The sequence below is a fragment of the Trematomus bernacchii genome, unplaced genomic scaffold (assembly GCF_902827165.1).
Source record: "Trematomus bernacchii unplaced genomic scaffold, fTreBer1.1, whole genome shotgun sequence".
In the NCBI taxonomy this organism is placed as follows: Eukaryota; Metazoa; Chordata; class Actinopteri; order Perciformes; family Nototheniidae; genus Trematomus; species Trematomus bernacchii.
This window is the reverse complement of record NW_022987614.1, coordinates 144,033-160,000: the sequence shown is the minus strand read 5'-3', so window position 1 is coordinate 160,000 and position 15,968 is coordinate 144,033. Positions and strand designations below refer to the sequence as shown.

At 39.0% G+C, this 15,968-nt stretch overlaps 1 protein-coding gene across 1 annotated transcript in view; it reads left to right on the top strand.

The window, feature by feature from the left end:
* LOC117483754 (neuropilin-1a-like) overlaps window positions 1-15,968 on the top strand; it is a 101,964-nt gene that overhangs the window by 58,455 nt on the left and 27,541 nt on the right. Inside the window, 1 exon segment of the mRNA XM_034132103.1 lies at window positions 1-25. This exon segment is cut by the window's left edge and continues 142 nt beyond it. Coding sequence (XP_033987994.1) covers window positions 1-25 — 25 coding nt within the window.

The window sequence follows — 15,968 nt, the reverse complement described above, 5'->3', positions numbered from 1 at the left end:
TGACACCGTCAGGGAGTGGGTGCAGGTCAGTGACATTCGGCTCTTTTAGAAGTCAAGGGATCCCTTTTTCCCAAATATTTTTATTTGAGAAGAAGCATACAAGTGTAAGCAATAGTACAGACTTCTTTGGGATGGAAATCATGCTTCCCTTTTCAAAGTCAAAGTCAACTTTAGTGTCAAGAATTCCACATGTGTTATACATACAGAACATTTGAAATACTGTTTCTCGCAGTCCCACAGTGTGACATATATAACAAGATACACAAAGGGCCTAGATAAAAGGGGTATAAAAACTAGTTAATGAGTAGTAATAAGTACTAGGTAATAAATATATTTAAAACAAAAAAACACAATCAACAGAAACATGAATGTGACATTAGTGCAAGTTTTCCTTAGAGCAAAACAAATGATGTTCTATAGGACAGTAACAGTGCAGTAGCAGCGGAGATGAGTAGAACAAGTGACTGGTGCTGGATCAGGGAAGGTTGTGTGTGTGTGTGGGTTTAAAGTCCAGGTCCATTTGGGGCAGGCGGGAGAGGTGGGAGGCAGGGTGGAGAGGTCAGGCGAGAGAAGGGAGAGATGTCAGATGGAGGGAGGGAGGGACAGAACAGCCAACAAGAAATAATAAAGAAATACTTATAGTCATAGTGGGAAAAAACATACAAAATAGTATATATACTACAAATAAATAAATACACTTAAAGGGTGCAAACGAGGGATCCCTTTTTGTACGGGATTCTTGAGAGTGAAACTATGTCAAAATGTTCCTCATTTTCGAGTCTGATGTCAACATGTACGCCTGCTCATTCATGGAGAAGCGCTGTTCCTCGGTTTGAACTTAGCAGGACCGCCGAGATCCTGCTTACATCTGGTCTGAATATTGTTCACTCATTTGTACCACTTTCTCTGCATGGTATTGGGGCAAAAAATAACCCGTTGTGCATTATTTATTGAAATCCGCCCCTTCAGCTCAGTTGACATTTCTTGTCTTCATTGTAAAATCTGACGGGGCATCCTGCAATCACTGAGGGTTTTTAGAGTCATTGTCATTCAGAGTACAAGTACTTAGACAGCACATGTTGAAATAGAGAAGCGATTGTTTAATTTCTTTTAAACTATTCAATAAATGTTTGCTGCTTGAAGATTCAGTTTCCTAAACTTAACAACAACGTTTTTGGCTTCATACACATTGGTTTTTAGCATTATTTGGTATATTTAATCTATTGGGATGCTTAAAAAAATATGAGTTTCTATCATATTAATTTATAAATTGGATGAAATATACAAACATTTTATTTCGATATTCCCATATTTTGTCTTTTCTTTAATCTAGTTACTGTATAGCGACGTGTATAGGCTATTGCAGTCTGTTCAACAATAGCATTTAATTTCAAAATGGTTAGTAATAAATTAATGTTGACACAACCAAAATCATGAATTGCACGGTCGCATTAAATCATTAGCTCCATGTGAAAGCTTATTTCAAGCTACTGCCTTACCGAGTTATGTTTGTTAAGAACCTAATTTATGAAGATGTCAGTTCATAATCATGGATATTTTGAGAGAGAGAGCTTTGGGGTGAAAAAGTCAAATTAGTTTTGCTAACACTTGCCTGTGGCTTTCTCTCCAGCTACAGTAGTTTCAGCGCTCGTGCGTGAGCTGTCTCTGTGGCGGAGTTCAATTAATGTCGTATGTTTGAAGGGTTTTTGTTGCCCTAGTTTGTAGCTACTTGCAACAAACATTTACTTTCTTGCTGTTTTTGTTCGATGTAGATGTTTCATATATTTAGTGCAATTATTTAAGGATTTGTATATGTTTTTATTTTGGGAACCTGGTGATTATGTATATTTTGGAGACAGGTAGTGGGGGGATTAGTGCACCAGATTGGGCAAACACAAGGAGGCAAAAAGGGCACGATAGGCAAAACCATTGTCATTGTACTGTTGGATATTTGATCATTGCCTAAACTACTTGCCTGGATATTGGTTAATTTCCCGCGTAAGATTTCTATCTAGTGCGTCAGTGGCAGTTGTCGTTTTATGATTTTGCCCCTACATTTGGTATAAACTAAATTAATGTATGTAGTTCTTACATTTAGGCATTCAAATATATGTCTTTATGACAATAGGCAGAAATGACTAATCTTTAAAAAAGGAAAGGAAAGCAAACTGAGGACACACTCGGGGTGTTTCTCAATGTCGAGGACGGTTGCTTGGTAGCACATGTCTTCCGAGTCACTTGCTTCAGAAGCGAGGCAAGAATCCTTCCTAGCCTCGGAAAACGAAGAATTGTGGAACAGGCTAACAGGTGTGCAGGTGTGCGTCGTATGCGAGGCCACGCCTTAAATGGAGCGCGATTTCCGCCAAAGATTTGGAAATTGGTCCGTACGCAAAGCATTGTGGGGATTTTAAGGCTGCGGAGTCTACACATGTGCAGCCTCGAAATTTCTCGCTTCGAAGTACGCCGGCCTCGGTAGGATTCCAAGTATCCTGGACATTGGAACAGTCCTTCGGCGGCACTCGATGACATAGTATGCTTGAAATAGTGGCTCTGGAGCAGCCTTCCTCGACATTGAGAAACACCCTCGGTCTTCAAGATAAGTCGAGAATCTTTGGCACAGATCTACAAAGTGAAATATTTTTCCCTGCGCTTTTGAACACCACTGAAGAACACGTTCATCTTATTATATCATCAAACGGGAGGACACTTCGCTTAAAATTAGGCTTTGTAAACAAGGAGCATGTGCTTTTCCTCACATAGTTTGGACCTAAGAAAACTAACTCTAGTAAGATCAGGGGTGTCCAAACTTTTTTCACCGAGGGCCACATACAGAAAAATATACGAAGGGCTGAGCCGCTCACTAGAGGTGAGGTATATCGCCTCATAAGTTCAGTTATAAGTTAGCAAAATCAATCAAATGTAGGTCGATGATGCTTGTGAGTATTGGCAGCTCATCCCTCAGATTGATTATAATAAGGAGAAATAGGAAGGGTGTCTTTCAAGCTTGTTATGGAAACAAGTCATTGGGCTTTTTTCTTATCAACTAGTTAGAAAATGTTTCCAGCTTTAATTGACAGAATTTATTTGAACAGTGGTCTTATTACCACATGAATACTACTGTGTAATATATTTATACATTTATAGTTAAGAAGTACAATACAAGACAAGCACAAGTTTCATTTGTGGGCCGTATGCCATTATACTTTTTTTATTTGCTCAGGGCCGATTCAAACTAGTAGTTTGGACACCCCTGAGTTAGACCCTTAAGGTGCGGCTTGAGTCCAAAAACGCTCCCATTGTCCCGGACAGGAACTCATAGAGGAAGCCTCACAAAGACCCTCACTTCCTTCCTGTGTGGGTGACAACAGGAAGTCGACAGGAAGTCAGCCGCCGTGCCAGATCAGTAGTATTGGCTCTCTATTGTCTGTCTGGGGACTTCTTTTAGCTACCGGACCACAGCTGAGCGCTCTGGGAGGCGATTATATGAAGCACAGTGTTTTTATAGAGATCATGGGTTTATATACACAGAGAGGTACAACGATATGTATTTAAAATGTGTTTTAAAATTCTATTTAAAGTGATTTGCCGATATTCCGACTGGATATTTGATTGTTTTGACTTTGTAGAACAACTTATTTTCCAAAAGGAAGTTTTTCTTGATTAAGAGAGGTCAACGTTTTAGGAATTAAACAGATTTGTTTTAACGTTAGCACTATATGAGGTTTCTCTGACACATATTAACATATTAAACCTTCTCATATTGATGATACTGTCCTGCCAACTTACAGAAAACCTTAAATATCCCACCAACATTTAAGCTTTTTCCTATTGTATACAAGCTTGATACTCTTACTGACAGTTTACACATTGTTTACTAAATTAGCCATAGCATTGACAGTATTTTACATGCCTTGTTGACATGCACCAAGCCGCATCAGTGTCCTTACTATCTGCTTTTTTTACGCAGATCTACCGTACATAAACCTTCAACTTTGGGATTTTAGCCTTTGCAGACCATTTACATGCACAACAACTTTATTATTGTATTGAGCCCTGAGAAAAGACCTGGCATGAATTGGAAACTTTTGATTAAAGGGCCATATTATGATCATGTTCCGGTTCATATCAGTATGTAGCGTCTCTACTTTAAAGAGTCCTCTCCTGCTGATGTTCAGGTGTATATCAGTATGTAGTGTCTCTACTTTAAAGAGTCCTCTCCTGCTGATGTTCAGGTGTATATCAGTATGTAGTGTCTCTACTTTAAAGAGTCCTCTCCTGCTGATGTTCAGGTGTATATCAGTATGTAGTGTCTCTACTTTAAAGAGTTCTCTCCTGCTGATGTTCCGGTTCATATCAGTATGTAGTGTCTCTACTTTAAAGAGTCCTCTCCTGCTGATGTTCAGGTGTATATCAGTATGTAGTGTCTCTACTTTAAAGAGTCCTCTCCTGCTGATGTTCAGGTGTATATCAGTATGTAGTGTCTCTACTTTAAAGAGTCCTCTCCTGCTGATGTTCAGGTGTATATCAGTATGTAGTGTCTCTACTTTAAAGAGTCCTCTCCTGCTGATGTTCAGGTGTATATCAGTATGTAGTGTCTCTACTTTAAAGAGTCCTCTCCTGCTGATGTTCAGGTGTATATCAGTATGTAGTGTCTCTACTTTAAAGAGTCCTCTCCTGCTGATGTTCAGGTGTATATCAGTATGTAGTGTCTCTACTTTAAAGAGTCCTCTTCTGCTGATGTTCAGGTGCATATCAGTATGTAGTGTCTCTACTTTAAAGAGTCCTCTCCTGCTGATGTTCAGGTGTATATCAGTATGTAGTGTCTCTACTTTAAAGAGTCCTCTCCTGCTGATGTTCAGGTGTATATCAGTATGTAGTGTCTCTACTTTAAAGAGTCCTCTCCTGCTGATGTTCAGGTGCATATCAGTATGTAGTGTCTCTACTTTAAAGAGTCCTCTCCTGCTGATGTTCAGGTGTATATCAGTATGTAGTGTCTCTACTTTAAAGAGTCCTCTCCTGCTGATGTTCAGGTGTATATCAGTATGTAGTGTCTCTACATGTCTCCATGCTTTAATGTTCAAAAAGCTCTTTATTGTTCTCCTACTGCCTGTGCTGCAGCAGCTCTTTTCACCCTCTGTCTGAAACCAGAGTCCAGTCTGCTCTGATTGGTTAGCTGGTCGGCTCTGTTGTGGTTGGTCAACCCGCTTAGAGATTTCCCGCCCCTTAGCCTATCACGTACAATGTGTTTTTTGAGGGAACTTTGGTATTTTCGCCTTTGTAGACCATTTACATGCACACTAACCTATAAAACAAACTATAGGAAAGGGACTACCCCAAAAAGCATAATAGGGCCCCTTTAAGATACCCACACACATTAGATGCCCATTTCTCATCGTATATAAAAATGCAGTTAGCTTAGCATGGTTTTATCATCACTGTGTGTCTCTCTGCTATCTGTGAGTGTATTGCCCTGCAGACGCACTCACTATAAATACTGACGACACTCCTCGATCTGATCACATGATCTTTATCTCCTCACGCATGAGGCCAGAAGCTAAGCCGGGTCCACTTTGGCGTGGAGAGACTGCTATACAGTGTGTGTGTGTGTGTGTGTGTGTGTGTGTGTGTGTGTGTGTGTGTGTGTGTGTGTGTGTGTGTGTGTGTGTGTGTGTGTGTGTGTGTGTGTGTGTGTGTGTGTGTGTGTGTGTGTGTGTGTGTGTGTGTGTGTGTGTGTGTGTGTGTGTGTGTGTGTGTGTGTGTGTGTGTGTGTGTGTGTGTGTGTGTGTGTGTTCTTCTGTTGTTGAAGTAAAGCTTTGTTGGCAGCTCCTCCTGTGAAACAGCGGACCCTCCCCCTGCCTCGGTGATTTATCGCCTCAGAACCAGCGCTGTTGCTCTGAGTTATGACTGGTGTTTTTTGTGTGAAGAGAATTCTCCATTTGATTTGATTTAGTGTGATGCGTGGCCAACTCCACACACACAGCATGCCTTGCCTTACGGCGCTCCATTCATCTTCTCTTAGTAGAAGATTATGACTTTGTTAATTCGTGCGTGCCCGCCTCCTGCACTGCAAACACCTCAATTATTCATTCAAAGGCATTTATATTTTATTGATGCTATTCTCAGGTTACTATTTGCAATGTCTTTTTGAGGTGATGTTACCCGGTGGCGGCAGACAGTGAGCTCATTATCTAGTTTTTTTTTAAAGATCTGAAATCATATTTTGCACTTTAGTGACTTGTTTCATCAGCAGCTGGATGTCTGCTATGAAACTGAAAGCCTCAATTACTTTGAAGACAGTTGATTCTCCTAGTTTGGAGACGAGTAAACTGCAAAGCCCAAGAAGAAATATCATTTGACTTTAAACATTTTAAGTTTAATGAGCTTTAAATGTGAGTTATAATGGGAAACCTATACATCGATCAATATCCGCAAAGAGAAAGGTCATCAAAGTTCGGAGTGGTTTAATTTAGAGTAATTATTCAATGGCACAAACACATTAAGGAAGAAATCCACATTTAAAGCATCCTGACTTCATCTTAAACATAAAAGTAAAACAACTCTCTTTTAAAATGCTAAAATGTTGAAGTGCTCAGTGGTTATCAATAGCAGATACTTAACTATGTTAAGTTCCCGCTCTTTAATTAGCTAGGTTACATGTTCTTTTCAGGAGACAGGGTTTTCCAATTAGTATTTCAGTTTTTGGAATGAAAGCATATAAAATGGAGCCCTTTCTTAATAATTGAAAGGTGTCATTTTAAAATGAAGCAATGAGCATTAACAGCTTCTGAAGGTGAACATGTACAAAACAAACCCGATTAATTTATCTCTGCACAAGCTTCAAGATTCAAGGCTTTTATTGTCATTACATTACATTGCATTTAGCTGACTCAACTAACTAGTGCTACTCAACTAGCTTTAGATAAGCCAGTCCTTTATTAGTATATAAGTGCTTTGTTAGTAATTCTATCGCTCGTAGTGGAGTCGAAAGAGATGAGTTTTCAGTCTGCACCGGAAGATGTGTAAGCTTTCTGCTGTCCTGATTTCAATGGGGAGCTCATTCCACCATTTTGGAGCCAGGATAGCAAACCCACGTGTTTTTGCTGATGGGAACTTGGGTCCCCCTCGCAGTGCGGGTGCAGCGAGCCGTTTGGCCGATGCAGAGCGGAGTGCACGTGCTGGGGTGTATGGTTTAACCATGTCCTGGATGTAGGAAGGACCAGATCCATTCACAGCATGGTACGTGGTACATTTGTACATTAGCTACAGTGTAGATATGTCAATGAACATCTTAGGTCACAGGCTCCTCCAACAGTGCAACACAATATTTGTAATTGAGTGCAATGATGTAAGACCAGGAATGGAGCCCTTTCTTAATAATTGAAAGGTGTCATTTTAAAACTTAGCAATTAGCATTAACAGCTTCTGAAGGAGTAAATGTCACCAAACAGACACATGATTCCTTTAGTTTGTTAAATAGGTTATATCGGTTTATCTGCATGTAACTGGTCATAATGGACATAAAACATCTCTTTAGTTAAATGCTTAATAAAATCAGATCAGGTACAAAAACAAGTGTAATTTGTTCCAATGTGGCTCAAAAAGAGTCAGTAGGTGCATCTTTACACACGCTTCAAGATTCAAGGCTTTTATTGTCATATGTACATAGCTACAGTGTAGTTATGTCAACGAAAATATTAGGTCACAGTCTCCTCCAACAGTGCAACACAATAAAACAGATAAAATAGTGCAAGCAAATACAAATAAAATTGAATAGAAATAGTGCAAGGAGACAATGCAGCACATTGACTTGTAATTGAAGTGATGTAAGCCCAGGAAAGGTTTCCTTCCCCTCCTGACTTCAGGTATTTATAGACGTTTGTCTTCAGGGTCTCTTTGACGCCACCAGGAAGAGCTGAGCTTCGTGCATATGGAGAACACATTTTGGGCCTCATATGACCGGGGTTTGTTGACGTAGCCGGAGAAAGGAGAAGGGGGGTGGGAGCATTAAGGTCTCCCATCCAAAACGGACCTCTGGAGGAATGCCTCGGTCAACTATCAAACCCCAAAAACACAAATAAGTCTCACTAACATGGACGTGTGAGGCCTTGTGGAGGAAGGAGAGTTGTGCTCATCATAAAGCTTATTTTATTACGCAATGAGATAAAAAAGTGATGAAATCTGAGTTATATCATACATCAAAGAAAAAGCCCCAAAAGCAAGCCGATGTAATTAGTCTGATGTTTGGAAAGAGACCTCGAAGCTACTAAAAGAAAGTATTTCATTAAAACAAAATGTCTTCTTTCTCATCAATGCCAAGGAGTCATTTGTAATTGTTTGGTGAAATTGTGAAGGGCTTAAAAGTTCAAAACAATACCATACGATTCATTACGTTTTCGCTCTTTAATTAGCTTTGTTTCATGTTGATTTTAGGAGACAGAGATGTCCAATTATTATGTTATTTTGGGAATGAAAGCCTAGAAAAAGGAGCCCTACTTTCTTAATCAATGGAAAGGTGTTATTTTAAAAATGTATCAATGAGCTTTAACATCTTTTGAAGGTATAAATGTCACCAAGCAGACATGATTCCTGATTTATAGTTCTGCTTTTGTGCCAAGTGGCTACTTCCTGTCGTTGGACAAACAATTGTGTGGGAATAAAAACATGGATGGCTTCCTTAAAGAGGAATTCAAAATGACACATCACAAGTGAAAAACAAACAACAAGAAATCCCCCTCTTTACAGACCTGTACATGCAGCAAAATATAACATTTTATCGGGTTAATAGACACCAGGAGGTCAAATGTATGATAATAAAATAAATAAATAACGGTTTCTCTCCGACAGATAAGACACAAGACAACTGAGTCGATGCAATAATAAAAAAAATAGCAATCAAGTTTGATTATTACGCTTATATAATCCTATAAACACTTAGAATATAATCATTTAATGTCGTTATACATGTACAATGAAAGAAAGAAAAGCTTCTCCCTTTTAAAAGGTGCCATCAAAACAAAAACATCACAACACACGACAACAAATACACGCAGCATACATACTTATGTAAGAATAAAGTGCAGTAATTATTGAATATGAAAAAAATGTAATAAATAATAATAGGTATGTATTTATAATAATGATATATATGTATATATATACACAGTCACGTTTATTGCACATGGAGGATGATTAAGGGGTATGAGCAGTGGCGCAGAGTCGGTGGGGGCCCTAGGCAAACATTCACTGGGGGCACAGCCGACAGCAGCTCCCCCCCCTGGAGCGGAGCAAGGCAACAAAACTTAAGATGAGAAGCAGCATTTTACGGCGCGCTGTGCATGGGGCCGCCTTGAGGGGGTTTCCCGACATGTCGTTGCAGTAAATTAATGGGTGTTTCATGTTTTCGTTGCTGTGGACCTTCTTAATCTACCTTCTTTGGGGGCCCCCTTCTGGTCCGGGGCCCCAAGCAGTTGCCTGCCTTGTCTGTTCGCAAGGAGCGCCCCTGGGTATGAGTTCAGGAGTTTAGTGCAATGATGGCTCTTGGGAAAAAACTGTCTTTGAGTCTGTTTGTTTTAAGAACCCGGACCCATTTCTACTTTTGGAAAAATGAAGGAGAACATCATTAGGCGCTTTCACAACGGAGTACTTTTCCCATTTAGTTCCGATAGTTCCTGGGATTTTGCGTTCACACCAAAAAGAGAACTTTTACCCCATTTTCAGTCCCATTTTCAGAGAGCAGGTACTTTCCTGGGGAGAAAAAAGTTCCAATTTCTGATTGGCTGGGCGAATTGCAATCCACGCCCCATAAAACTCTGAAAAGTTTTGTGAAGCCGCCATTGTATTTGCTGGCATTAGCATTATTAGCATTAGCATTCGCCCAGCGCACAAACGCAGAGAGACTAACGTATGGCAACACAAAAGAAAACATGGGAGCGGTGGGGATGAGGAGGTGTCGGCGTTCTGGCGTAATGCTTCAGTAGAAGAAGAAGTGATGTCAGTGGCTTCATTTGCCTAATCCTCCCTCAGAGACTTATTCCGGTGTGAACGCGATCTGCTCTTTAGTTCCATGGGGGTACTAAGTGCTGGGAACTAAGTACGGCAAAGTACTTGGTGTGAAAGCGGCTATTTAGACTAAATGGACCACCTAGAACACATTTCTGACAAGTAACCCCCCCTAGTGTCAAATATCTGAAATGTGACATAATGGTAAAATAACTCTTATTTATAACTTAATTAATGAGGATGATTTTTTGGTTTAAATTAGTTTGAACATTCTTTGAATTGAAGAATAAAGAACATATTAACTAAATATAATTGAATCAGCTAAATTAACTGAGCAGATCATAATCATATTTCTAATTGTGCATATATGTCACTTTGGGTTTACTGTGAAAGTTTAGGGTTAAAGTCCCGATGTGACACCAGTGTCACACAGCGATGTTTGTCTCATTTGTTTGGTCATGTGACACCTTGTGGGATTTACATTTAAAGGTAGGGTAGGTAAGTTTGAGAAACCGGCTCGAGATCGCTAGAATTTGAAAATACACAACCGGAGAAAATCTGCCACTTCCTTACAGAGCCCCTCCTCCAACACACACGAACGTGCACATGACCAATGAGGGCACGAGATAAGTTTGTGCACAGATGGAAGGCTGACAGGCAGGTAGGCCATCCAGTTATTTTAGCCGGGCCGGCTCAAATGATTGGTCGTGCTTTTTACAGTACTACGGCTTCCACAGATGACATTTTTTAATGTATTTTTTGTCAAAGCACTTCAGATATTCATTGCTATCGGGATGTTAAGAGCATTCCATGGAATATAACAAAAAGTGTATCTGGAGCCGGTTTCTCAAACTTACCTACCCTACCTTTAAAACATTGAACCACATTTAAGGTCATATCTTGAGTTAGCACTATTTATTAGTTTAAAAAAACCTCATGCTTGTGTTAAAAACCTTGCAATCCACTGCGTCCCCAGAGTGCAGCACTTTCTAAAGTACACACTAAAACCCCAGATGAGAATTGAGTAATCGGAGCTCTTTTTTTTCTTTACTATCACCACTAAAGCAGTATCCTGTTTTTGGCAGAACAGAGCGGTGTTTTTCCTTCAATCCCATTTAGCCACACTCGACTGAATGATGTCCCCCTTCCTGCGTTTTGTTCCCTTCATTAAAAAGCTCTAAGTGTGACAATTTTCCGTGGCATTTAAGTATTCATTGCCAAGTGTTGAGTGATTAGAAGATGGAAGAGCAATTAGCTTCAGTCATTTGATAGAGGAAGTCTGGAGAATGGAGCTTTGACCGGCAGCACAGAAAAAACATATATAACATGTTGTTTGTTTAAACTGGAGAGAAATCATGAAGTCTTTGTTTCAACACCTTGTTGTTAGTGTAAGAAAAAGCAAATCTTTCAATGTTTCCAAATTAAATATTGCATGTGGAACGCTTATTATTGTCAACTTTCTGTATGTATTTACCTGAATCTGCACAATAGAAACAATTAAAGGGAAACGTTCCTTTCTTATGGCATTTTTTTTTAAATGGAAGAGAGTTTTTAGTGTAATGTTTCCAATTTTCTCAGCTTATAAAGAATTTTAAAACCCTGAATTTACAAAATATCAGCTGAAATGCATCATTCTTTAATTGTAAAATACTTATATCCATTCTGCATCAGTTGAATTTTTGAAGTTAAAGGAAAAAATCCACCTCGGACTCAGATTATTTCCATTATAAACAGTTTCCTTCGTTATTTGTTGGTCTAAAAAATGGCAAAACGTTTCACAAAATGCCCTTTACAACTTCATAGAGCGCAAAGATGATCAAATATATCATTTTGTTTCACTAGCACACCCAGAGATATTCAGTACTGATGCGAGACCAACAAACCATTAACTAATCTCCATTAAGAAACTGGAACTAGTAAATGTTTGGAGTTATTTTCTTCTTGGAAAAGAGTTCTCAATGATTAATGGATTATGTAAATGGCTGCAGATACATGTTTTCTCTCACTGAAGTAATTGTAATTACTCATACGATCGATTCAGCCTTTCTCCAACAGTGCAGTTTCTTTAATTACACCTTTATCTTGTCACATTTCTGAGAATTGTCAACTCCCCTTACAGGAAAAGGGACACATCTTATGACTGATACTGTCGATAAAGGAGTACAGTATGTCATGTACATGTATTTAATGAAATATGGTGTGTTGTACACTACACATAGCATGGATACGTTGACAAGGCCCTATTACACTTTTTTTGTGGTGTGTTACATATATATGTTCTGCAAAGGATAAAATCCCAAAGATCGCACCGGATAAAGTTTGTCCCGCCCCTTAGCCTACGTAATAGGCCAGCTAACCAATCAGAGCAGACTGGGCTCTGGTTTCAGACAGAGGGTGAAAAGAGGCAGTATGAGAAAAATAAAGAGCTTTTTGAACATGAAAGCATGGAGACATGTCCCAGTAGAGACACTAAAAACAAATAAGCAACTGAAAATGAGCATCATAATGTATTTCCGCCTCAAATAAATCAATATATGACAGAAAAACTCATGTGTTGATTAAACTAGATACACAACCGAGGAGATATGATTGCTTAATTTTAAAGTGGCTCCAAGCTGACATAACTGGAAGTCTTCTCAACATAACTCTTGACGCTGTAATGAAAAACAGAAATCATCAAGTAGCTTGTCGCTTCATTTCACAACATACCAAACGCAGTGTCTTTATAACATACAGTGCGTTTGAGGGGAAGCATCTCGTGGGAATTTTAGATCACAAGACAGCTGGGAACGCCGGCGAACGATCCCACAAAACATCGTTTCCCAGAGGTCTCCCGTCAGTCACGAGCCCACACAAACCCACGGGAAGCTATTTTCTTCTTCTGTTCTTGAAAAAGCAACAGTGGGAGAAGTTAAATAATGGCTTCTGGTTCCTTCCCATGTGCAGTATCACAGCGGGATAATTACACACCATATATTACAGGCGTCCCACACACTGAAGCAATGTGTATTTTCGGTATGCAACTGATCATTTCCAAACTCAACAAACAAGCAAAGTAGTTTAGTTGAAGTCAAATAAAATGGAAGTTTCACCTCCTTTAATTCACAGTTTCGGAAATAAATGGATTTCATTTTTTGCCTTATGGCAGTTTTAAGAAATGTGATAACTGTATATGGTTTTACAGAAATAATCTTAATTCTGTGGAGAGAGTATATGTGTAAAAAGATCCCTCTAAGGCTTTCTGTTATCACCACTTTGATGATAACTATCATTTTTATTAATCTTTTTTTAATCTTTTATGTGCGCTTTGAGAACAGCCTTGTTTCTGGACGCTCCTTTGCCGCAGAGAGATAAAAATGTCCCGGCCATCTGAAGTCTTTTTATCTGTAATTTAGCCCTTAGATCATCATTTCATAAGTGGAAAGTGGGGAAAGTATTGCCACGAGACGAGATGAGATAATACCACAGTCATTTCACTTGGAGTTACTTATTTTACGAATAGCTTTGAACTGCCGGTGAAACAAGGATGATTTCATTAGTTTAATTTTAAGAAAAGAAACATAAAACAAGTGACACTGTGTTGCTACTTTGGCATGATCTGTTTTAAATCAAAACGTAATTAAATTACATAAATGGACGTTTACTAAGGTGGAATTATCTCTATTTTTAGGATGTCAGGCGAATTACTCTAACTCAATCACGCACAAGACAAAACGTATTAGTCAGAGACAGAGACGATGGTTATTTTAAGCTGTGACAGTGTTTCCCCTTGTGATCGCAGAACAAATTGCTGTTTTTCTGAAAAACAAAATACAAATGGTCTGTGGAGGATACCAGAAGCTGTGCTTTATAACTGTTTGAATAAAGAACACACATATAGCAGTAGCCCTTTATCACGAAACAATATTAAAACATTTGTTAGATAATCCCTGTTCCACAATCTTTTTGTCTGCGCGCTTAATTGATTGTTGTACCAGTTTGTGTGCTATACACAGAAGGAGTAGGCTACAAGTCAAGCTAATGCTAAAAACAACTGAATGTCCAGATGTGTGACCTTGAAACCATAACATAGTTACCATCTTCTTGTCATTTGAGTCACTCCCATCCCTGTCCAACCACAACACTCACTATAACTTTGAACATGCACACATACAAACACACTACCTCCCATCAAAGACTGCAGCCAAAAATACCACATGTTATTTATTTGTATATTTATTAAGTGTCAAACTGATATTTTTAGTAACTATTTATATTTAAACATTGTAGCTTTTCTTTATTAAATAATCCTTAAAAATGTATTTTAACATTCTGGTAAAGTGCATTTAAGTGATGACCCTGATTATTGCTACTATCTCTGCTTCATCACTGCTTTTATGGATGTGTTCTTATTTATGCACTGCAGTGAGAGATGCCAACTGAATTTCGTTACACTGATGTGTGATGACAATAAAGATATTCTATTCTATTCTATCTTCTTGTAATTTGAGTGTTGTTTTTGGCTGTGTTTAGCTTTTCTGCAACTTGCAACTCTCCAAAACCTTTAACATGTGTTTAAGTAGTGGATTAGAAACTGGACTGAAGACAAGACAGTGTTCAAAGCAGTTGACTCCAACTGATTTTTCCATATATAACTTTTGTGTTTTGAGCATAATATGAGCTTAATAATAGCATTAGTCATTGCTAGAGCTATGTATCAACCTTAGCTTGCCTGCTAGCTTGTTGTTGCTGTAGCTTGCTAAGAGTTTGTTTAGGTTTAACCTTTAGACTTTTTGACCCTCACCTCTGACATTCAGTGAAATATGTTTGTTGTTTGTTCCACCACGAGTCAGACGAGGGTGTGCAAACTGTGTAATCTCTGTTTGTCAGCACAGACAGCCAGGACTAAAAGTTAAGACTAGCTTAGCACTGGAAGCAGGAAGAAAACAGCTTGCTTTGATATGTCATTAATAAGAGTTTCCACACCACCACACAGATTTTATAATTTAGTTTGTGGCAGAGGTATTCTAGAAGCTTCCCTTTGATTGCAGGCTTTGTGCTAAGCTAGGCTAACCTGCACCTCTCTGCCCTCTACACAGCATGGATAAAACAATTAATATTCTACTTTAATTATCGGTAAATGAGGCATATTTCCTAAACTGCTAACATTTAATTGACCTGACTCTCAAGTCTTCGAGTTTCGAGTGAAAAGACAGATGACCCTAAACTCACCCTATTTCATGTCAAGTAGTTTGTATGAAGTCCTCATTTACCCTCACACACACACACACACACACACACACACACACACACACACACACACACACACACACACACACACACACATACACATACACATACACATACACATACACACACACACACACAGAGGTCACACACTAGTCATTAGTGATGCAGAAGGACAACCGTTAAATTGATCCTGAGCTGCCTCCCACACACTTACTCTCGCTCACACACCTCCAAACACACACACACACACACACACACACACACACACACACACACACACACACACACACACACACACACACACACTCTTCTGTACATCCTTGCAGCCTCAAGGCTCTCTCCCTGACTCACTCCTGAATTAAACACATGACTTAAATCACATGTCACGCTCCATCCGAGAGATTGTGTTGATCATTTAATGTCATTTAAGGAAATCACATAAGAAAAAGTTGAGAAGCATTCACATCTGATGCAATATTTCTGTTCTTACTGTACATTTTAAATCAGAAAAAAACACATTGTAGGCTGTGCAGACGCTAAAATGACAGAAATGGTTTAACTGTAAAAGCTGTTTTAGCATTTAGCATAAGTGGATGTTTAAATAGTAAATGATTAAGGGGAGGACTATGACTTACAGCATGTGTCTTTAGTTTAGTTTCAGTTTCCTGTTAAGGCCTTCGTTTTGTTCTTGAAGCGGTTGTCTTAGCAAAAGATGCTCTCCAGCGTGCTGCTCTGATTTT